The sequence below is a fragment of the Globicephala melas genome, chromosome 2 (assembly GCF_963455315.2).
Source record: "Globicephala melas chromosome 2, mGloMel1.2, whole genome shotgun sequence".
Taxonomy (NCBI): Eukaryota; Metazoa; Chordata; class Mammalia; order Artiodactyla; family Delphinidae; genus Globicephala; species Globicephala melas.
In genome coordinates this window covers 71,159,344-71,183,886 of record NC_083315.2, presented here as the reverse complement: position 1 = coordinate 71,183,886, position 24,543 = coordinate 71,159,344, and the positions used below count along the sequence as shown (strand labels likewise).

The 24,543-nt window shown below is 42.8% G+C and overlaps 1 protein-coding gene across 3 annotated transcripts in view; it reads left to right on the top strand.

The window, feature by feature from the left end:
- TLN2 (talin 2) overlaps window positions 1-24,543 on the top strand; it is a 446,754-nt gene that overhangs the window by 237,966 nt on the left and 184,245 nt on the right. For all 3 annotated transcript variants that reach the window (XM_060294173.1, XM_060294172.1, XM_030878890.2), the window contains exons 4-9: window positions 8,993-9,164; window positions 10,886-10,983; window positions 12,533-12,662; window positions 13,481-13,633; window positions 15,437-15,579; window positions 17,552-17,679. In XM_060294173.1, the coding sequence (XP_060150156.1) occupies window positions 9,029-9,164; window positions 10,886-10,983; window positions 12,533-12,662; window positions 13,481-13,633; window positions 15,437-15,579; window positions 17,552-17,679 (788 nt within the window). In that variant the 5' untranslated portion in view covers window positions 8,993-9,028. The remainder of the gene's footprint in view (window positions 1-8,992; window positions 9,165-10,885; window positions 10,984-12,532; window positions 12,663-13,480; window positions 13,634-15,436; window positions 15,580-17,551; window positions 17,680-24,543) is intronic.

Genomic DNA, 24,543 nt, shown 5'->3' with positions numbered 1-24,543 from the left:
TGTTCATTGTGGCAACGTGGGAAGGTCTGGTTGTGGTTTGCTACCAGTGTGACCTTGAGAAGATCAGTTGATCTCAAGATTATAGTTTCTTCATCTGAACATGGAAAACAATCTCAAAGGTTTTTTCCCATCATTCTGTATTCACCGTTGTATGCACGCTTTGGTCCTCTTGGTGACTTGCACCTCCGTACATGCATTAAACATACTTAGCCCTTCTCTCTGGCAGGTACTTGATGGTGAGCGATACACATGGTCCCTGCTCTCAGAGAGCTTCCAGTTATTCCCACCTGGTGTGGATTTGGTTCTTTTTTGTTTCTCATTTGCCAAAATAAGGAACTTCATCTTGTGAGCCGTGAGGTTTAGTCTCTGTGGTCAGTGTAAATGGTTGCGGATGAGTAGAAATAGTGGGGTCTGCTGGATGTTTGCTCTCTGTTCATCCTTGAGTCATGATGTGAGTGTGAATAATTCCTAATGACTAATTTAGAAAAAAAAATTGGTGTACGTCTTTCCATGATGTGCATATTAATTCCACAACCATTTATTAATCATCTACTTGTGGTGGGCACTGTGCTATGGCCTTGAGATTCAAGCGTGGCCGAAATGATATAGTCCTTGCTCTCAGAGGACAGTGGGGGAAATGGACCTCTCGTGGCAAATGTATTCCTGACACTGTGTTGTGTATATATCTTAATGCTGGTGTAATGGGGACAGGCAAGCATACAAAGTGATAGCCCTGTGGGTTGGGGGCGTTGGCAAAGCAGCCCTGGGTGCCAACCACTGGGCTAGAATTTTTGTTGACTTGCCTGGCCTGCTAAGTTCACACCTGTGGGTGGTTAATCATTTGTCCTATGCTCCTTGACCACCTGACTTTTTTTTTTTTTTTTTGTGGTACACGGGCCTCTCACTGTTGTGGCCTCTCCCGTTGCAGAGCACAGGCTCTGGACATGCAGGCCCAGCCGCTGCGCGGCATATGGGATCTTCCCGGACCAGGGCACGAACCCGTGTCCCCTGCATCGGCAGGCAGACTCTCAACCACTGCGCCACCAGGGAAGCCCCCACCTGACTTTTTAATGACAGTTATTTCTAGTTGAGGTGTTCAGAGTCAAACAGCGATCCTGGCTTCCCGTGCCTCCCTGAAGGAGGACTAAAGAGATGTTCTTAAGTGACTGTTCTCTGTTGTTTCCTGGTCTTTTTCTAAGTGGGCTGTTGGGCGCATGGAAAAAAAATCACGTCAGCTGTGTTTTCTTACTGTTTTCTCCAAGCCTCGTAGCCGGAGCTCTCACAAGTTGTTGATGTGGGAGACCAGGGGAGCCTCTCCAATCAGACCCTCACCTCTACACTCTCACTAGCAGGAAGAGATGTGAGGGCCCAGTGGGGAGATAAGGTGATTAAGCCTGGAGATGAGCCCCAGGTGGGACCCTCAGCCTCCTCTCCTCCTGGCCCCTCCTTGAATTAGACACCTAGTTCTCAATTAATGGTTGACCTGACTTACCTTCCTAGAAGATGACGGACACCTGTGGAGGCCTGTACTGAGGCTGGGCTCAGTACATGGAGTCTGAATGTTCAAGGCGAGCCCTAAGGTACTGGAGCACGGACAGCCCAGGAGAGCGAGATGGAGTGTGAGACCCTCCGGGGCTTAGATTTCAAGGCATCTCTGGGTAGCCGTGGCCCAGTTACAATGGGTTCTTACTTGTCAGATGGGCTTTCCCCCCTCCTCCCTTTCAGAGGAGCAGGTAAGGGGTGGAGAGACGGGGAAGCTCTTTCCGGGGCATTTCTTTGCGAGCAGAATCATTCACAGGAGATAGAAACACAGATGAATAATAGCTTCTATATAGGCCCACATTTTATGCCGACATTCAGTTATGTGATGCATGCTGTTACCAAACAGAGCTGTATTTTGCCTGCTGAGAGAGGAACAGACCTACAGAATGGGTCAGGCACAGCCATCGTAATTGGGTTCAGCAGTCTTCCAATGGGTCAGAATGGAGTCAGCGGCTGGAGGGAGAGGTTGGGATTGGTGGGTAGCTCTTACTCTCCTGCAGATCCAGGGCCCCACTGAGGCTTGGTGGCCTGTCGCTGTGGTCCTGCCAGCTGAGTGCCACTCTTCTGCTGTACAGCAGAGTATGCAGAACCAATGACACCTCACATGGGTTACTCCTGGGCAGAGGACATTGACAAGCCCTAGGGCAGGGGCATATTGTGATGCCAGCCCTGCCCCAGAGGGGGAGGTGTTTTTTCCTTTGGCCTCCTGGATTGAGGGAATTCAACTAACATGCAAGAGCGACAGCTAGGAGTACTAGGAGTTACCTGATCCACAAAAACGTTCCACTTCAGGGCTCATCCTTAGCTAGTTCTGCATCTAGAAAAATCACGTTGTATGATGTGAATAAGGATGAACACAGGAACTGTGTAGTGAAAAGGGTTACTAGAAGGTGAGCTCCAACTAGGCAGGAATCTTGTCTGTTGTTGCTTCCCGAATGCCCGTAATAGTATCTAGTATATGATAGATGCAGAATAAATAATAAAATGAATTTTGCAGCTCAGGTGGTGGCTGAACACAGTATGCTGTTTTCAGTGTTTGTCCAACCGCCATGACTAATAACTAATAACAACAAACCCTGAGCCTGTACTTTCTTTGTGCCTTTGACATGTATGAACTTCTTTAGTCCTCTAACAATCTTTGAGGTCGATTTATTATCGTCTCCTATTTTAGAGAGGAGTAGACTGAGGCAGATGGCACTTAAGTGACCAGCCTAGGGTGGCAGCTGGTAAGGCAGGGGTGGGGTTGGAACACCATGGCCCTCACCAGGGCAGAGAGCCAAGGGGTGGTTGCTCATCTTGACCACCATTGCTTTTGGAGAGGAGGAGGTCTTGGCTGAGTTGGGCTTGTTTGTCCCAGGGTGGACTGGGGTGAGCCTGCAGCCTGCATCGCTGCCATCATACTGGGCTGTTTACAGCTCCCTGGGACTAAAAAGTGTTTACTTTGAAAGGAGAGAATGTCTGGGTTTCATCACTGGTGAAACTATTGGCTCATCTTCCACAATGGATGGCACAGAAGGGTTTCTGTCTTGGTCCAGGTGACCTTCACACATACAATCAGGGCCAAAATGGTCAGAGTGAGAAGAGATTATGCAAAGGAAAGTAATGGATGGTTTATGCCTCTACACCCTGTCTTTTTTTTTTTTTTGCCATGCCACGCAGCCTGCAGGATCTTAGCTCCCTGACCAGGGATCGAACCCAAGCCAACAGGATTGAAAGTGTGGAGTCCTAACCACTGGACTGCCAGGGAATTCCTGTACCCTATCTTTTAGCAAAAAATGAACAGGGACTTAAAGTCCAACTAGATAGACATTTAACTTGGGGCAGAAGAAGAACAAGGATAGGATCATAAAATAGAGGCGAATTAGACACTAACAGTACTGTGAGAAACAGCATACATGTTCGGCCCTCAGCCTTCGTGCAGCCAAACCAGAAGAGGAAGCCTGGTCAGCTCTCCTAGGCTCCCAGCCTGGAGGGACAGGAATTAGCAGGAGGGGTGAGGTTACAGGAAAGTGGACATCAAGGGTCAGTTGTAGTCAGGGTCAGTGCTGCGCTGACCTGAAAACATCACAGCGGAGAGAGGGGAAAAGTCAAGTTTTATCATGGCGTGTTGTCAGAGCTGCATGATTTTCTTAAGGCTTGAATGGATCTATAGTGAGACTTCTCACAGGCGTTGAATACACGCTCAGCTTTCGCTGGCATCTCTAGGTTGCTTTATGCTTTAATCCTACCTCCTTTCTGCCGCAAGTCAGGACACTTTATTCCAACAAATGTCTGTTCTGCACGTCTCTCATTGTGTCGAGAGGAGGGCTAGAAACAGCTCATTGCCGTGCTCCCCGTGGGATGGTGATTCAATCGCCATCCACTTTGGATTCAGACCTCACTGAGGTTTTTCTGTGTGGGGGGTCCTCTTGCGTGATAGTAGGAAAAGTACCTTGGCTTTATACATAATTTTGTCGTTTATAAAGCATTTTTATGTGCATAATTTGCATTTTTTAAAACATTCCCGTGCAGGAAATTGTCGGTCCTGTTTCATGCTTTCATACTTGGGAACACTGAGTCATAATAAAACAGAGAGCCAAGAGTAAGTAGAAGAAATTGGAGCCTTTTCGTTTTTGACGACCGTGCAGAGCTCGTTCAGAGTGACTGATGTGGATTTTTTGTCTTTTTGCGTAACGTGTTCCCGTGTAGTGAAACTGATGCTTTTCGCAGTGGTTGTTTTGAGATGGTAGACCGCGAAATAAATCTCTGGTGTCCCTTATTCCGTTCAACATCTGCCCTGAGCTAAGGATAGTGGCCTCCATTGTGAGATGTCAGGATAAGGAGAATAGGGGAGGAGCTGGCCAAGCAGCACGTGCCTGCTGGGAGGCTCCTTTCATGGGAGTTGGTGGCTTCCTGCTCTCTGAAAAGCAGAGAGAGAAGGTCCAAGGCATCGACAGGCTGGGACTGAACCTGGACCACACACTCCTAGTCCAGCGCCCTTTGCTTGAACCAAGACTCACCCTCTCCTCCCCCCTCCTCTCACACACACGGGCAGCGGCGTTGTGTGGCGAGGCACCTGCCTCCAGCAAGGACACTTAGCTGTCCTGGGCCTGCCCCCAAGGGCCGTAATAAGGGGAAACCAGGTCTGTATAGATGCTGGCTAGAAAGGGAGGTTGCAGCATCCATGTGGTGAATTGTTTCTGGATAAAAAGCCTTCAAAGCGTAAATCAGAGCTACCGCCTGTTCCGACCCCCTTCCATCAGGCCTCTGTACTTGTTGGGCCAGCCCCCCTCCTCACTTGTCTCGTAGACCCGCTGCTCTGGCCTTACCCCTGCTCTTTTCCCAGCTGCCAGAGACCTCCAAGCAGCCAGATTCCGCTGTCCTGTCTCAGCACCCCTCTTCCTGAACTGTGATTAGCATTTGACACACGTGATCTCTCCCTCCTGCTTGAGGCACTTTCCCTCTGGTCCCACCCTCTCTCCATGTTCCTCCCTCCCCTACCACTAGGTCTCTTTGCGGGTTCCTTCTTGTCCTGATTCTAGAACATTGTTCCAGGACCCAGACCTCAGGTCTCTTCCCTCTCGTGCTCACTCCCTAGATGATCTTTCTAGCCCAAAGACTTGAACATGGCGACACTCCCACACCCCGCAGCGTATCTCCAGTTTTGTGTTTGACTCTGCTCCACCTCTCGCTGAACACATCCCAGAGGAATTCCTTAGCAAATTTTCACCCCAGACCTGTGCCTCCAGCAGCTTCCTCCCCCTCAGTCAATGGCTTCTTCATTTTTCCAGTTGTTTTGGATAGAAATGTTCCTTCCCTGTCATACTTTCCTGCTTCTCTTCTTGTCTTCCGCTTCCCCATGTTCTGGGCTTCTTTCCCGTGTTGCTCATTGATTCTGCACCCTCTGTCCTGCAGCCCCCCGTTCCTCAATTTGCCCGTGTCTCCTCGCTCCCCTCTGTGTCTTCTACTTCCGTCTGAGCTCCCCCGTGTGGTCTGTCCTGCTGCGCATTTCTGCTCTCGGCCCCGTGTCGTGGCTCTGCCTTTCCCGGCGATTGAGTCTTTCTCTGGTTGGCTACAGGGACCATTCATTTGCTCTTCAGAAAGTCCAGTTACTAGCCTGGGGAGGGACGCTTTCATGCAGGGATACTTATACTGGACTACTTCCTATTCTCAGGGGATGGAAGATACTAACCATTTCACTCTCTCTGCTGTGTTTTGTAAACAGCACCCATGATGTCATCGAGTTTCCCACCGACTGTTATCACCAGCTATGCTCATGGATCTCACCATTTCAGGAAACCCCACAGTTGTCACCAGCTGCAGGGGAAAAACTAACCCATGGAGTGATTTACACCCCAGCAAATTTGTCAGTTTATCCCTAGAGTTTATATTTGTATTTTTATTGAAGTATAGTTGATTTACGATATTTTAGTTTTAGCTATACAGCATAGTGATTCAGTATTTTTGCAGGTGATACTCCATTGTAGGTTATGGCTGTAGGTTATAGGTTATAAGATAATGGCTGTAATTCCCCGTGCTACACAGTATATCCTTGTTGGTTGTTTATTTTGTACATAATAGTTTGTATCTGTTAGTCTCATACCCCTAATTTGTCCCTCCCCCTTTGGTAATCACAAGTTTGTTTTCTTTATATGTGAGTCTGATTCTGTTTTGCATATACATTCATTTGTATTATTTTTTAGATTCTACATATAAGTGATACCGTACAGTTTGATTTCTTCAAATTGGAGAGTTGGTTGGTTAAATATGCCTGTTAAAAAGAGTTGGGTAGAGCATTTTACAGGCATACCTTGTTTCATTGCACTTTGCTTTACTGTGCTTTGCAGCGACTGTGTTTTTTTGTTTTTTGTTTTTTAACAAATTGAAGGTTTGTGGCAACTCTGACTCAGACGAGTCTATCAGTATCGCCATCTTTCCAACAGCATTTGCTCACTTCATGTCTCTGTGACCCGTTTTGGTAGCCCTTGCAATATTTGAAACTTCTTCATTATTATATTTGTGATGTTACTATTGTAATTGTTTTGGGGAGCCCTGAACCACACCTGTACACGAGACAGGAAACTTAACTGACAAATATGTGTTCTGACTTCTGCACTGACCAGCCGTTCCCACATCTCTCTCCCTCTCCTCAGGCCTCTCTATTCCCTGAGAAACAACAGTATTGAAATTAAGCCAATTAATAAACCAACGGTGTCCTCTTAAGTGGTCAAGTAAGTGGAAGAGTCACACGTTTCTCACTTTAAGTCAAAGCTAGAAATGATTTAGTTAGTGAGGAAGCCAAGACAGGCTGAAAGCTAGACCTCATGCCCCCAACAGTCAAGTTGTGAATGCAGAGGAAAAGTTCTGGAAGGAAATCAAAAATGCTATAGAGAAATCCTTTGTGAAAGGAAGAGTCGATCAATACGGCACAAGACGTTGCTGTCTTAAGTAATGGCCACAGCCACCCCCATTTTTAACCACTACTACCCTGGTCAGTCAGCATGGCCCTCCACCAGCAAAACCGTTACGCCTTGCTGATCGCTCAGAGGATGGTTAGCATTTTTTAGCAATAAAGTATATTCTGATAGTGTATATGTATTTGGGTTTTTTTAGACATCATGGTATTGCACACTTAATAGACCATAGTATGGTGTAAACATGACTTTTATATGCACCGGGAAACCCAAAAATTCGTGCGACTCACTCCATTTCGATATGCACTTTATCGTGGTGGTCTGGAACCAAACCCACGACATCCCCGAGGGATGCCTACGTATGTGGCTTTACAAGACCTCAATCTTGTAGATGGAAAATCATCAGATATTTTGAACAACTCAATCTAGTCACTGCCCAGGCTGTAGTAAATTAATTCTGTTTAGGGCAGATTGTCAGTGAATACTGCTATTGTTTGTGGAGAAGTGTATCTTGACATTTCTCAAATAAGAAATATTTTCATGTTTTCATGGGCCAGATTTATGTGGAAGCTAAGCAGAGGTCAGAATGACTTTACAGTTGGACAGCGTAAATGGTTGCTGCATGAGAGTGTGTACACACCTTGCCCATGGATACCAGAGCATCTGTTGAAAACTGTCCTCTGTATCCAAGTGACTGTAGTCGCTGGATGTTAGGAAGCCAGTGGTTAGTGAGGCTTGCTGAGAAGCAACGCCTTAGAGGCTCCCACCCCTGGTCAGCCTGCTGCCCTCTCTGCCTGTGGCCACCTGATTGCTTCTTAGCACTTGCATTCCCAGAGGGAGCTGTGGTCCTGGTTTACTACGTGTAGATTCTCTAATAAAAGACGAGAAAGGAGTGTGAGATTGAAACTCCTGGGGATTTGTTATCCATGCAGCTCTAGGATTCTAGTAAGCTACTCACTGTGAAGTGCCTTATTTTGGTTTCCAGGATGACAGTGAGCTGGGTAGGTCTGTGTTGGCTTCTCAGGTGCAGGGAAGATGCCTCCCTCTTGTGTCCAAGGCGTGCATTGATATAGAGGCTGGCCTGAGTTGGGGGGTAAGTTTCTGGCCAAGGAATGGAGCAGGTAGTTGAAATCACCCAGAAGCCACCAACTCAGAAAATGCATTAAATGACTGGACTTAAAATGTAAAAAGAAGGCTTTTACAAAATAATTCAAACCCAGCCTAAGCACCTATCTATTTTTAAAGCCATTGAACTGGATAAGAAGCAAAATATCCCAGGCGTTTGTCTGAATGAAAGAACAACTAAATTGGCATTTTCTTCACTTTGAGACCCCTGAGGAGTCTGAAGCTGCCTGGCACACCGGGTGTTTAAGATAAGCCGCTCTGGCCTCATTAGTGATGGCTGTGCCTTGGCCTGGCACTGAGGTCCCCTCAGGATTCAGTTCTTCTGTGAATTATGAAGGGCAGATAGCAGCGTATGGCTCCTTGATTGCAAGGAAACGGAAGCAGAGTGGCCAGTTGGCTGTCTCCTGGCGATGGGGCTGGGCCTCCAAGCCAGGTCTTCTGGTACAAGATGTGGTGGAGTTTGGCTGTGAGAAGCACCCCAGAGGGCAGAGGTGCCTCTTCCCTGTGCCCAGGAGCTGCTGGGGAGGGAGCCCTGCAACTGAGGGTGCTGACAGCCATCGTCAGGAGACAGCAGTGGGCGCCCAGGACACTCGGCCTCTCACCTGGAGGACACTCACCTGGGAAATGACACTCTCCCTGGGGAAACCCCAAGTAGGGAGCAGCCTTGAGGAAGGAGCCTTGGTGAACTCCTGTGGTTCCCTCCTTCCAAGGGGCTCTCCTTGCCACCCTATGATAATGGTAACTCCACGACTGCTGATGTCCTATTCTCAAATTTTCAAAAGTTATTTTTTAACTTGTGTTTTTATCCGGAGCCTTCTCTTTAATTGCCATTTTATCTTCTTTCGATTTTTAAAGCTGATTCAGACTCTAACGTTTTTTTTCTACTGGACAGTTATCACGAACATCACGGTTTGTTCGTTTGTGTTCCCCAGACATTCTAAGTGAGAGTCCTCAAGTCATCTGGAAAAATGGTGGCCCTGTCCTTAAAGATCTGTGTCCGCCACTGCAACGTGGTGAAGACCATGCAGTTTGAACCATCGACGGCGGTGTACGACGCATGTCGAGTCATTCGGGAACGGGTACCCGAGGCACAAACTGGCCAAGGTAGGCCATTGGTTATTTACTGGCTGCTTGAAATGTGTTTGTATGTTTTTCCCTTAATAGTTAAGGAAACGGAGGCTCTGAGTGGTACACAGGTGTGTATGTTTCAAATGAAATGTCTTCTTATCCTGGACATTACTTGCCTCCTGTGTGAGACTTGTAACGACAATGATCACAGCTGCCAGCGAGCCATCCTCATTGTCATGACCCTTCCATACATCAGCATTGCGCTCTGTTTACAAGTCACTTTTTGTTATAAAGCCCCATAGAGTACAGATGAAGCTGCTCTGACAGTTACCGCTTTTGTATATCCTGAGCGCTGTTTCGCATGCCTGAAAACTTTCCACTGCTAGCAGCCTGAAGAAGACTGGAACAGCCATCAGGACCCAGGGCAAGCCTTATATTTCAAGTACTTTGCAGGGGCTTTATCATCTTTGTCTTAAACCTTAAAAAAAATATTTCTGATACGTGTTGTGTTTAATGTTTGGTTGAACCACTGACCACTGTTAATCTGAGTTTAAACAAGAGTCATTCATACAATTTTATTTTCCGTTTCCCTTTGTCTTCTCTCTACATTTCCTTCTTTTATTTAGTATTTAATGCTTGAGAAATTGGGGTTACTCCTAAATTAATAAGCCTTTAGTGTGAAAATGGAATAAAACTTTCCTTAAAAAATTGGAATCATAAAAATCAAACGTTCAAAGATAGCATTGTTAGGCCTGGGTCTTCTTGAAAAGATCTGTTACTCACAAAAGCACGAATCTTTTGGTCCAAAAGCAATATCTATATTACTCAAAACACTGTTATTTCTAGATTACCCAAAAATCAGAATAAAGTTTGCCCACATTCCCAACCTTACTCAAGATCTGGTTGTCCAGTCATATCTGGTGTTTTTACTTTTCTGTTACTGTTTATTCCCAGATTTTTAAAACTTTGTTTGGGTTGGATTGCTGTAAAACTCTGGTGAAGATACAAACCTTTATAGATCTTGAAGTTGTTTTTCTAAGAAGCAACAGGAGCTCTGGCCCTCATCTGGGTCTCTGAGGTTTCCTTGAATCACATTTAGGAAGAAAGAAGTCTTGAGACAGGAAACGATACTGCTTTCCTCCTTCCTCCACCCGCTTATACTTCCTGGGTCGGATTAAAGGATTTCTGTGAAGAACACAGGGTTTAACTCTCCAACTGTACTCATAATTTGGTGGCATGGGGAGCAGCGACTTCGTCTCACACGGAACTCTTCCTTTTATTTTGTAGTGCTGTGTGGGGGTGATGGAGGGATTATTCCAAGTGTCAAGGCTCCATCGGCCCCTCTTTGCTTAAGCGGCCTTGGCTTGAGTGATTATGTGCATAGTTTCTCCACAGCTGTCTTACCATTCTTCCTGGGTTCTTGGCCTGGCTTTTACAGCATGTGATAGGGAACAAAGCCCAATTCAGTTAGAAGGAAATTTGGACCGCTTTGTTCTCAGCGTTTCCCTAAATTTTAGACACGACTGCTGCCCACTTGTTTTAAGAAACATGACCCCTGTATGTGGGTGTTGGTTTTGCAGCTCAGCTCTCATTCCTCCCCATCTGCTTTAGTCCCAGCGGCTGCCCATGTTGTCAGAATGAAGTATTTCTCTAGTGAAGGAGAACCCCTTGCCAAGTCAGCAGACTCAAGAGCCTGGAAGTCAGTGATGGCGTCATCATCACTTTGTTTTTTATTTTTCTTTCTGTTTTCCCTCCAGCTTCTGACTATGGGCTGTTTCTCTCAGATGAAGACCCCAGGAAAGGAATTTGGCTGGAAGCAGGCAGAACACTGGATTACTACATGTTGCGAAATGGGGTATGCTGTTGATCTTTTTTTTATTTTTTTCATCACTTTGTCCCTAGGCCTTCCATAGAAGCTAACATGATTATGCTTCAAAGAAAAAGAGAGATTCAACAACTATTTTGATTCAAGGGCACTTCATTCTTTTTTTTTTTTTTTTGCGGTACGTGGGCCTCTCAGTGTTGCGGCCTCTCCCGTTACGGAGCACAGGCTCCGGACGCGCAGGCTCAGCGGCCATGGCTCACGGGCCCAGCCGCTTTGCGGCATGTGGGATCTTCCCGGACCGGGGCACGAACCCGTGTCCCCTGCATCGGCAGGCGGACTCTCAACCACTGCACCACCAGGGAAGCCCACAAGGGCACTTTATTAATAGTTTTGATGTAATATACTTCGTAAAGGCCGTCCAGGTTAGTGATAGAAAATATCAGAAGTCCAAATTCTTGAAACTCCACAAAGTAATTAAAGCAGCATGAGGTAATGATTTTAAGCTGTTTCTACATACCATTGTTGGACTTGGTAGTTAGAAACATAGCATCTTCCTGTAAGTATGTAGGAAGTACCCTGGTGACTGGTGATAGAAAGTAAGCATAGAGAGAGAACAAAAATATAATCCTAAAGGTAGCCAGAAATTAAATATTAATCAGTGTTTTGCTTTTATAAAAAGTTCACATTAGATATGAGTTTAATAACAGTAACAATAAAAAATTGTGTTATGGAAGTAGGAAAAAAATAATGAATAAAAAAGTGTTAACAGGGAACTATATTCAGTATCTTGTAACAGCCTATAATGGAAAATAATCTTATATATATATATATATATATATATATATATAAACACTGAATCACTTTGCTGTACACCTGAAACTAACACAATATTAGCTTAACCCCTGAAATATATCGGGTTTTGGTTTACGGAATAGACACATCGGATTGGTGAGTACTCCATAAGCAGGAGCAAAGTATGAGTTGCCATTAATTTTCCCTCCCATAGTTCTCTTTTTAAGAAGTGTAGTAAAAGGAGAGTCTCTTATTTAGACATAACTCTCAAACTTATTACGCCTGTTTGGTCTTGCCATTATTGGCAGAAAACCACTTTTACTGTGATACACCACTACTGTGAAGAATTATGGGGGTATTACTTATGTCCTTCATGACATATATATTAAAAATTGCTTATAACTATGTAAGAGGTCATTGAAGAAGCACACTACAAACTTTTTAAAAAACAAGTAGGAATTTTCCTCTGCTAATTCTCATTACAGCAGACCGTTCTCAGCCTTTCAGGAGGACATATGCTACTTTCACTTTACAGAGGTTAGTTTTCAGTAACTCTGAACTATAAGTAGGACTTTTTGAGGTGCAATTTTACTATCAGAGTTTAAAGAAAACTTTATGAAAGCAGTTTATCACACTGGAGATTCTGTATTAGTGGCCAAAATCTCATGAAAACTTAGAAGGAGGAAATCAGAGGGTGCTCGGGAAAAGTAATTTTTTAAAGAAAAGTGTCCAAGTTTATTACCTCATTTCCCACGCAGTGTGAGATGTTTGTATGATTTTGCTGTAGGATATTTTGGAATATAAAAAAAAACAGAGACCTCAGAAAATTCGGATGCTGGATGGATCTGTGAAAACAGTGATGGTGGATGATTCCAAGACTGTTGGGGAGCTCCTGGTTACTATTTGCAGCAGGATAGGTAAGGGTACACATGCAGAGCTTCTGGATTTTGTTTTGTTTTTAATAATATGCCTCTTCTTTTTTTCCACCCCCTTTGGGTATCTAGGCAATTTTGAATATATTGTAACACATTGACTTTGGCCCAGTCCCAAGAGAGTGTGTTCATTTTCCTGATTTGCAAACCCACTCACTGGTGTTGTCAACACTTGAACTTCTCACTGAGTCACAAGTGAGAGCTTTTATTTCAAAAACAATAGGAGTTTTCAATTGAAAGTAATGTTTCAAAACCATATAATTCAGTCTCCTGCCCACGGCTGTGATTCTGTGTCAGCATCACTGATACCCAGGATCTCTCCTGAAGACTCGTGGGGACAGCCTGTACAATTCTTAGGCATCTTTTTTCCTCCTAGCTTCTGTTAGTCTCCTCAGAACAAGTCTGTCTCTCCTTTCTATGTGAAGCCTCTTGAATACCTTCAGAAAGTGGCCTTGCCTGTCTTAGTTTCCTCATCATGTAAAGGAAGCCCAGCTCCTTCAGACACTGCTTGCTTGACATTGTCTTGCCTTCCTCTGTATGATCTCTACTTTGTTCTTATTACTCAAAACTTAGTCAGGAGACTTGAACGTGACATTTGAGTGTGACTTAACTAGCCAAAGATCCTCCTTTGTGGCCAGTTCCTTGATGTGTGCTCCCTGGGTGACCCTGACCTTCATCTTGGCAAGGCTTCTTTCCTATCTTTTGCCCCCAGGGACTCCTTGGAGTATTATAGGCCCCAGGATGAAAGGAGTTGATAGCAATGTAATCACTGACCATTATAATAACCTAATTGATAATTTTAGGAATTACAAACTATGAAGAATACTCTTTAATCCAAGAAACAATTGAAGAAAAGAAAGAAGAAGGAACGGGTACATTAAAAAAAGACAGGACGCTGTTACGAGACGAGAGGAAGATGGAGAAGTTGAAGGCCAAGCTTCACACGGATGATGACCGTGAGTGTCTGAAGAGGAGGTGTAATGCGGGCACATGGTCAGCCAAGCCTCACTCCTCTCCCATCGTCTGTATGACCCAGGACAGGAGTGTGTGGTTGTGCCTTTGTTTTATTTCATCTACAAACATGTTGGCCTGTGTCACTAAAAGATATAGACCCTTAAGGGGAAAAAAAAAAAAGGGATGATAATACCATTTCATATCTCAAAAGTAATCTCTTAAGGTGAAATATACACATTGTGTTCCCATCTTCTCCATTGCTGTCTAAAGAATTTTTTTGTAACAGTTTGTTTAAATGAAGGTCCAAATAAGATTGGATGATAGGTTGTTTAACTCTTTTAGTCTCAAGAGTTTCCCTCCATCTGTTTTATTTTTGCCTTATAATTTTTGAGGGGAAGAAACCAGATTGTTACTTGTATAGAAGTTTCTACATCCTGGATTTTGTTAGATGACCTGTGGTGTCATGTAACATGTTCATCTGTCCCTTTTAACTCCTGAGATCTGGAGGCTTGATCAGGTGTGTGTGTGTGTGTGTGTGTGTGTGTGTGTGTGTGTGTGTGTATGTATGTGTGTTTAAAAATAAAGACTCCTATGTGGTGTTGTGTACTTCCATTAGGAAGTTGAATTTGGTTGTTTCCTTTTTTGTGGTGTTAACAGCCATTGATGATCATTACTTAGATCCATTATTTCCTTAGGGGTTATGAAACAGTAATATAATTCTATCGTAGGAAGGTCCTTTTCTATGGCTACAGAGCTAATAATATACAGAAAAGCCAGTATATATACCCCATGTGTCCCCCAGACCTGTGCTTTGTGCACCTGACCGCCTGACACCACCCCACCCCCAAGGATCTTACTTCATGCACATTTCACTCAGACCGTCCCAGCCTCTTCCCTTCACTGTTCTTTCTCTCAGTGCTGCATTGGGAAGATGTCATCCTTGGCATTAGGTTTATTGATCTTCCGTGGGGTTTTCATTTCCTCTGACCCTTTCTCCATTCTCTCTTTCTCTCTCGCCTCATTTGATTTACAGTCGCATACTTCTTTCCAAATGAGACCTTAGTAGACAAATCCTGAGGATTTTTATACTGTGCATGTTGCTCTTCCAGGTACTGTGGGAGATGAGGTCCATCCAACACATTCCCTGTGCCAAAGTTGAGGCTTCTAATAAATACTTGCTCACAATGTGTGTGTTAGGCCCGGGGAGGAGCGTAGGAATGAGAGCTGTGGGAAGTGCAGAGGAGTGATCCATCCCTTTGCACCTAGGTATCAGGGAAGTGTTTTCTAAATGAGTGAGATGCCAGGTGTGCCATGGGCAAGGTTCTACCCTCCCCGACCCCTTAATGGCCTGTCCTCTCCTTGCCCCAATTACTTTCATTTTCCTCCTCTTTTCTACTTAAGATCAGAGGTAGTAACTCATTATGCTTAGAGTTTATAAATTATTTCACCTGATCAGACTAAAGACCAGCCTTGACTTAAAAGGAAATGCAAACTTGACTGTCTTGGCATAAAGCACTGTTTTCCTTATCCCACCACCCCAAGGAAGGCACATGGATTCATTCTGGGGCTTTACTAAGTGAGGAATTGCTGCGGATTTCTCCCTCATTTGCTTTTTCATGTGTCATGTGGTACATGTGCAGTTACTTTGCAAAGTTAAAAAGCTCAGATCTAATCTAAGAAGTAACTATAAATGGATATCAGCATCCTAGAAATCCACGTCTGCGTCACACTGCTGTTTGGGTTAATCCCCTTGAACTAAGAGGAAGAATCGACACAGTTCTTTCATATGTCATCTTGTGTTGCAGTAAATTGGCTGGATCACAGCCGAACGTTCAGAGAACAAGGAGTAGATGAAAATGAAACGTTGCTGCTTAGACGGAAGTTCTTTTACTCTGATCAGAATGTGGACTCGAGAGACCCCGTGCAGCTGAACTTGCTCTATGTTCAGGTACAGTATTGAATACTCAGACGCTGAGGTTGGTGAGCTTTCCGGAAGCTCTGGCTGTGGCTCGTGGTGGGCAGGAGCTGGGCTCCGGCTCTCGCCGTGTCTGTGACACGCACTTTCCAGTCGGATTGGGTTGTGGTACAGGTTGGTGTCCACTGTGAGCTGGCCATCCAGAGGTGGGCCTTTGTTTGCCTCCCAGGTGGGGTCCTCATGGCGACTACTGCCTCTCTGCTTGGCTTCACACACTTACCTGGCTCATCACTTCACACGCACTACAGCTTTCGTACCTCGCATCTAGAGTACAAGGATGGTTATTGGTCAGAAAATCAGTACTTCTTATTAACTGAAAGATACTACTCTCTCAGTAACCTTTTATGTTTTTACCATTAACTAATTGTTTAAACTCAGGCGAGTCATTCAAATTATCTGAGTTGCAGTTACCCAGTATGTAAGATGTGGGCTTTGCACTAGACAGTCCCAAAGGTTTCTTTTGGCTCAAGGAAAACATCTTCCTCCCTCTGTCTCTCTGTCTCTCTGTCTCTGTCTCTGTCTCTCTCTCACTCTCACTCTCACTTCTTTCATTCTTCCTTTCCCTTTCCTCTCCTTTTATTTATCTGCCTATCAGCTTATAGAAATAATGGGGGGGGGGGTCAGCAAAATGCAGCCACAGCGTCACCTGTGTTTATAAATAAAGTTTTATTGAAACCACATCTCATTCATTTATGTATTGCACGTTGGTAAATCCCCTTCTGTATCACATAATTGTCTACGTGTTGTCCATGGCAGCTGTCATGTTCCAACAGCAGAGTTCAGTAGTTGGGACAGACACCACATGGCCCAGAGGTGTAGATTATTCACTCTCTGGTCTTTTACAGGAAAAGTTTGCTGACCCCTGAGTTAGTGGATGGAAGGAGGGCTGGGAGGAGATAGGCTGGGAGGCCAGAAGGGAGGGAGAGATCAGGGCAATAAGAAAATGGTTGTTGGTTTAAGGCTCAGGGCCATAGGTTAGAGTGTCCATCTGAGAGTGCTCTAGGAGTCATTTAACTGGAGAAAGGAAAGACAAAGAAAAGGAATAAATAGCAACAGCAGTGAGGGGTCAGGAAATGGGAACTTCAGGGCTTCAGGTGCAGTGGGTTCCTGATTCCAGGACTGTGCATTTGCTGATCATTTCCCCCAGATGTCTGCAGTATTGAGTTCTTGTCTGTTCTCTCTATATATTTTGGGATGGGGATTGGGTTGATTTTACTTCTAGATGATTTTTTTGTTAGCTTTATCATTTAGGGTCATAAAAAATATATTGCATTTCTGTTTCCCCCTCTATGAATCTGGTCATTATACAAGGATTTCCCTTTGCCTCTGTATTTTTCATGATCACTTCGACCTCCCTAGATTACACTCAAGCTTCAGTTTTAATATACTGGGCATTGCTGATGCCTTCCATCTATAGGCAGTTTGGGGCAAGGACTTGTTTTCCCTTTGCCTTCATTCATTTTTTGTTTGTTTAAATAAATAAATTTATTTATTTATTTTTGGCTGTGTTGGGTCTTCATTGCTGTGCACAGGCTTTCTGTAGTTGCGGCGAGTGGGGGCTACTCTTCGTTGCGGTGCGTGGACCACTCATTGCAGTGACTTCTCTTGTTGCGGAGCACCGGCTCTAGGCACGCGGGCTCCAGTAGTTGTGGCTTGCAGGATCGGTTACTCTGCAGCATGTGGGATCTTCTTGGACCAGGGATTGAACCTGTGTCCCCTGCACTGGCAGACGGATTCTTAACCATTGCGCCATCAGGGAAGTCCCTGCCTTAATTCTGCTGTGCTATGATCACCCACAGTGTCTTGAATGCCTCACTCTGGCTTGGCTGGCATGTTTCCCCTTGTTCCACAGGGTGGGTACGCTGGGATGCAGGAACATGGCAATGGAGAGAATGTGTTGTTCCTTCCAAGCTCCTGATGCTTTTTGCTTCCTCTTGTGTTGCAGGCTCGGGATGATATCCTGAATGGCTCCCACCCTGTCTCCTTCGAGAAAGCTTGTGAGTTTGGTGGATTTCAAGCCCAGATTCAGTTTGGACCTCATGTGGAACATAAACACAAGCCTGGATTCTTAGAGTAAATGACCTTTTGTTTTTCTTTTTTGCCTTCTTTTCTCTTCACTGTTTATATTTGAGCTAGCTATGCAATGTGTGTACAGCCTGGTTTCAGTAAATTGTGAGATTGTTAGCTTTTACTCGATTCAATCTATGATGAAATTTGTGAGCCTCGGGGAAAGCAAGGGGCCTGGAAATTCAGGGCTGGGATGACTGAAGATGACTTGCTCCAGTGTTCGGGCAGGATGTGGTTTCCACTGGACCAGAGGGTCTGTGGCATCCCTCCAAGGTGTTGTCCAGGGTATTTCTGGACTTGAGAAACTCACTTCCCCCATCTTCTGAAACCCCTGCTCCTTGGGATATTCCTATGGGAATGGGACCAAATTTTGTCATGTTTAATATCTTTTTAAGCCTCCAATATTACAACAGAGTATAAAAGAGAGAGCTTCACATTATTTACTATAATCTTATGAAATCTTCATTGCTCTGCAAGTGTGGTGCGTACATTAGTACTGGCTCTACTCTTCCATCTGGTCTTTGGTTCTCTTTTATAAAATGATGGGGGTAATTTTTGTGGCTCAATACTTATGGATTCGAGAGAAAGCTAACCCTCCGGATTCGTCATGGCTCCTCCGAATGTGGGCCTTAGGGTTGGTTTTCCTAGAAATGCCCAGCAGACAAGCCCAGCCATACGGAGGCTGCTGTTCGTCAGAGTTCATTTTCCCCTCTGTTTGGTCTGGGCTTTCCAAGGATTTTGTCTATATAACATTTCTTTCCTTTATCTGTTTTTCCCCCCTTTTCTTTTCTCTCTTCTGCTGTTTCTTAGATCAGATGAGACATTTGGCTGAGCCAAAAAAAAATCACTGCAGAAAGTCTTAACCTGGTCAATACCATGCTCTCACCTAGAGTGCATGTAGTGGGGACCTGACAGGAATGCCAGCTGGGGTGGGTGGGCATCAGCTTTTCTGTAGAATATGCCGACGTGAGATGCATAGAGTAGGTCATCTGTTGTATTGTGTCTGGGTGTGTTGAGAGGAGAGAATAAAATGCTTATTTGGCCCTTGACCTCACTTTCACTTTGGTGGAAAATAGTTGGGACCAGCATGTGCCCTAAGGTAAAAAGGAAATCTGACTTCTCTCCTAGTGGCAGAGAATGCCTGGGCTGCACGCTGTTGGGTCTAAACTGAGTTGTTACTAAAAAAAACCTCTACCCTTGTGTTAATGAATCCTGGGGAGCCTTTCTAAAGTGGTGCTTTGTCCTACAGTATTCTGTACAGTGACCTTGAGACTGAGACTGGCTCTGAGCAGGTCCTGTCATTGACTTTGTTCTGTGTTCTCCAAACAGGTCATATGGCCAAGTGTTCCTCAGGGCCACTTCTACCCAGTTGGTCTGGCTTCCTTCCTGCAGGAGTCACGGAAGCTTGCCTTTGTCTGTCCTGACACCCCAGATGCCTTTCAGAAAACCACATGCACACAAGCTTTTACTAGTTTCACCTTGCCACATTCTAACCTCCCAGTTGGTCCCTCAGATACATTTTGTGTCATAAACCTGTGGATTATGGCCATGGAAATTGATAACACCAAGAATTATTAAGCCCTGGAGGGAGGAAACATATTTTGTTTGTTTCTTTGAGTGACTGATGAAGAATAGGAGAAAATGAAGAGAAGATTTATGAACCAGAATTTTTAAAATACAATGTTTAGTTTCAGGCTTTTGTAACTGTGAGCCTGTCTGGCCCTGATGAGAAGGTGATCCACATGTAGCCATTCACTGGGTGCCCAAAATGAGGCTACCATGGTCATTTCATTCATGCCTTTTCTTTAGAGCTTTTGGACAGATAATTCCCAGGGCCCCCTTGTGAATTGAGAAAGCAGTATATTTTAAGCTACAGATGTGGAAGAAGAAGCAGAGAGAGGAGATGTGGCTTGTTCACAGTGACATAGAATTTTTCTGCAGGTAGCTTCTGACTCCTTACACTGGGATTTACAAACAGATTCCTACTTGGAGGGCAAAGTTGCCTCTTTCACTGGTCTCCCAATATGCAGCAAGATTAAGAAAGTACTTTAAAATGTGATCGCAAGGTTCTTTGGTCTCTTTGCTATGTCACTGGTGTGACAACTACATCACAGCGAATACTGTTACACCACCGACTGCTTGTGTAGGGATTACAGACAGCGTGAGAGCACTGGTATTGCTCTTACAATGTCTCCTGCGATTTATGCGCTATCGAATGCTGCACACCTACACTCCATTAAAGATGTTCCTTCTCTTAATGTGAGGCCGTCAAGGTTAAGCAATTGTTCAGTTTTCTTGTTTCTGAGATTATGGTATGGAGCTCATGCCCCTAGTGTATGTGTATCCTCACTCAGATTCCAGATTAAAACAAGCTTATTGTGCCTGGTAGCAATTATTTTTCCATATGAATTTGATTTTCTCTTTAATTAGACCAAATCTAGTCTAGGTAATGAGGGATTTTCATTTCATGTAGATGTTTAATTGTGTATATTATTGCACGTACACGACAGGTAGAACTTCCTGAGGGTATTCGTCTCCTCTTAATTAAAACAGCAAGGTCACATTTCCCTGATTGTATGTTGGATAGTCTGAGACTGTTCAGCGATAATATCCCTGGGCTGTCCCTGGTGACTGTGGCTGGGCTGTGTCTGCCAGCCTTTGTTTTTCTCCGTCTAGCTTTCATATATACTATTGGCTTTGAACAATTCATTTGAGGGAAAAAAAAAAAAAGTTGGACTTTGCCACAGAGTCTGGTTGAAGATAAAGCCAGGCAGAGATTTTAGTCACATAGCTTAAGGGTGAGGTACATGGAAGTATGTTTAATGACTCTATTTCTTTTAATTTTTTGAAAACTTGTTCAGCACTTGTGCTCAAAGTCAGCATACTACGGACCTTTTTAAAAAAAACTTTATTGACGAATAATTGGGAATAATTGACAACTACAATTAATGTATTTTTAAAGTATACTGCTTGATGATTTGATATATGTATACATATAGAACGATTAGTAAGATCAAAATAACACATCCGTCACCGTACATAGTTAATGTGTGTGTGTGTGTGTGTGTGTGTGGTCAGAATGCTTAACTACTTGGCAATTTTTAAGTACACGATACCATATTATTAACTATAGTCCCGTGCTGTATGTTAGATTCTTATTCTTCTTAGAATTAAAACATTCGTACTCGTTGACCTACATTACCCTTTTCACCTCTCCCCTACCTTGACCCTGGAAACCACCATTCTATTTTCTGTTTCTGTGAAAATGGCTTAAAAAAAAAAATTCTGCATGTAAGTGAGACCATATAGATTGGTCATTCTCTGTCTGGCTTATGTCACTTAGCATATAGCCCTCCAGGTTCAACTGTGTTGTCACAAATGGCAGGGTTTCCTTTTGTCTTATGGCAAAATGATATTCCATTGTATGTATCTGCCACACATTTTCTTCATCTGTTCATCCATCAAAGGACATTTAAGTTGTTTCCATATCTTGGCTATTGTGAATAACGGTGCAGTGAACATGGGTGTGCAGTTATTTCTTCAAGACAGTGATTTCAAGTTCTTTGGATATACACCGAGGACTGGGATTGCTAGATCATACGGTAGTTGCTACGGACCTTTTTATGAGAATTTTTTTCACCTTTCTTTAGACCCTTTAATGATTTCTATACTCAGTACCACCTTAGTAAAGGTCTTTATTTAGAAAAATTTAAAGCAGAGACTAAAAGATTTTCAGAGTTTTCAGGGATTTAAGGATTATTTAGTGTCCCCCATCTGCTCTGTAGGTGGGGAAAATAAGTGCAAGAGAGATAGGAACAGAAATAAAGAACGGAACCAGGGAAGCTGGAAGCCAGGAAACAGCCAGTTGTCCCAAATCCTATCTGATGTGCTTTACATACATGACACTTTTCTTCAGGTCATCTCCAAAGAGTCCCAGGGAGGGAGATTTTATCATTTGATGGGAGCATAAAGTATAACCAACACAATCTAGTAACCATATGTATTCTTTATGCTCTCCTGTGTTCAGAAAATGCTTGCAGAAAGCATGCCATGTGGTACCTCACTGAGGACTTCATATGTGTGCTCTGTTGTGCCAGGTGTAGGGAAGATACAAGGGATATTGTAGATTAATTCTTTGCTGTTTTTGAGGCTACAGTCTACTTGGCGATAAGCATATGGAATTGTTATTTTGGAGAGCCAACACGTGCCTGTAATTTCAACAAGGTCTAACCTTTAACTATACTTTGAAAGCAGGATGGTTGGAATCTATTTAGGATTCCAAAAGTTGCAGGCTTTGGGGACTACTGTGAATTGTTTCAAGAAATGTGGCAATAATATAGTGTAAGAAGCAATGTTGACAGAAGAATTTGGCAAAATAGAAGGTAAATCTAAAGAATTAGCTCTTAAAACAACAACAACAATGAAACCTATTAAAATAATGACTAACTTCAGGCCCTTTAAAAATCTGGTAGAAAACTTTACAAAGTGATCAGAGTCAAGATGGGGTAGGGGATTAAGAGGTACAAACTATTGATACTATGTGTGTAATAAATAAGCTACAAGGATATATGGTACAGCACAGGGAACATAGCCAGTCTTTAATAATAACTGTAAATGGAGTACAATCTTTAAAAATTGTAAACTTAAAAATTTTAAGGTGTACTCTGTCGTATACCTGAAATTTACATAATTTAATAAATCGACTATACTTCACTTTTAAAAGAAGTGATCAAAGCCTTCTATGGCTTATTGTATCAAAGAATATTAGATACACTGATAAACTTTAGACCTTAAATCAAGTATATGTGATAAAATTTTAGATAGCTCTAGGTGATGGGTATAGAATGTTCACTCTATAATTCTTTTAAACTTTTGTGAGTTTGAGATTTTTTTCATAATAAAATGTTGGGCAAATATTGCTAGCCTAAAAGAATAGAAATAGATCGTAGAACTTCCAAACCAGATTGTGTGTGTGTGTGTGTGTGTGTGTGTCATGGGGAGCGGGGTGGTAATGGAGAAGTGATACCAACAACTTGGCCAATACAGTAGGAGTTGTACAAGGTGGTTTACAGAAACAAAGCCAGAAAAAGTACAGTAAATAGAATGTACAAAATAAGATCTGAGAAATACTTCTAAATATCTTAGGCATCATAGCAAATATAAGTAAATCAAACTTACCAGTTAATAGACAGAGGTTCTCATTGGATGAAATTTTTTAAAAGTTCAGCTCTATAGTATTTCTATAAGACATACTTAAAGTTTAAGAACACAGGAAAGTTTAAAGGCATAAAATGGTGTACCAAGAAACTGGTTAAATCAAAGCTAGAGAAGCTATACGCAGTGTCACAAAAAATAGACTGTAAGGCAAACAAAGCATAAGTAGAGACAAAGAAGGTTGTTATGAAGATAGAAGGCTAATTCGCCAGGGTGTGAGCCTGTATGCATCTAACATTACCTTAAAATATAGAAAGGAAAAACAGGCAGTATTACAAGGAGAATTCCAGATACATGCTTTTAGTGGAATAATTTAACATACTTCCCTCAGGGAGTGATAAGTAAAACAAGATCAAAATAGAAGAAAGAAAATGTTTTAGTCAAGAGAAAGTAATGAAATAGAAATCATAGAATCAGCAACACCCAACGCTGCTTCTTTGAAAAAATTAATAAAATATGTAAATTTCTGGGAAGTTTGATCAAGTGAAACAAAAGAAGAAAAAGGCAAAAATAAACATTATTAGTAATGGGGACAGAACTTCAGATAGGGATTTTAAACATCATAAGAGAATGAAATGAAAACTTGAAGCCAAAATATTTAAAATCTAGACAAAAATGGATACTTAGAAAATCTGGATGGATCTATGATCTTGAAAGAAATAGTCTTAGCGGTTTAAAATATACCAATGGAAAAACAACAAAACAAAAAGTAGGCTCAGGTTATTTCAGAGAACAGAAAGAGGAAAAAAAAAAAAGAAAACCTCCAAACTGGTCACCTTAACTTGGAGCTAGCAGAATTAAGATAGCAAAATTGTATACAGACCATGTAACACTTTTAAACTCAATATAGATGCCTTCCCTAAAATTTGTAAATTAATAAAGTCCAGCATGACATGTGTTTATACATAACTGCAATTTGTAACTGGTTTCTCCAGGAATGCAAAATTCATTGTTCAATAAATAATTTATTACATGTCTTTCTACCTGTAGGCACTAGACATTAGGGGTACAGCAGTGTAAAACACAGTCAAACATTCCTGCCCTCATGGAACTTATATTCTAGTTCAGAGAGGCAGATATTAAATAATAAGTAAATTACACAATAAGGAAAGAAAAAAATGATTTCAGGGTTAGAAAAATGAAACTGTCATTAGTTGTAGGTGATAGGTTTATCTACATAGATAATTCACTCAATCTATGAAGAAACTAATTAGAACTATTAATAGAAAGGAAAGTCTCTGGAAGAAAAATCAATACATAAAGGCAGCTTATTACCACCTAGATCCAGACAACCATGGTATTCACCTGTAGGACTGTGAAAAATTAAAATATGTGTGTGTATGTGTATTTGTGTGAAAATATATAGAGGACTCACACAATTATCCCAATTTCTTAGAGAGCTAGAGTAATTAAAACACTCCATTATTGATGTAGGGTGATGTTAAGAGTTCTAAAGGTTGATGAACTTGCCTTAATGCAAGTTAAAATACTAGGCAAAAGGCATTACCAAATGAAGAGTGAGGCCCCAGAATGAAAGAAGAAACTTGTATATTTGCAGTGCATACTACCAAGAATAAATTAATGTCCAGAAAATATGAAAAAGGAAATAAGACCTTCTAAGCAAAAAAGATCAAGATAACAGATAGGCACTTGAGA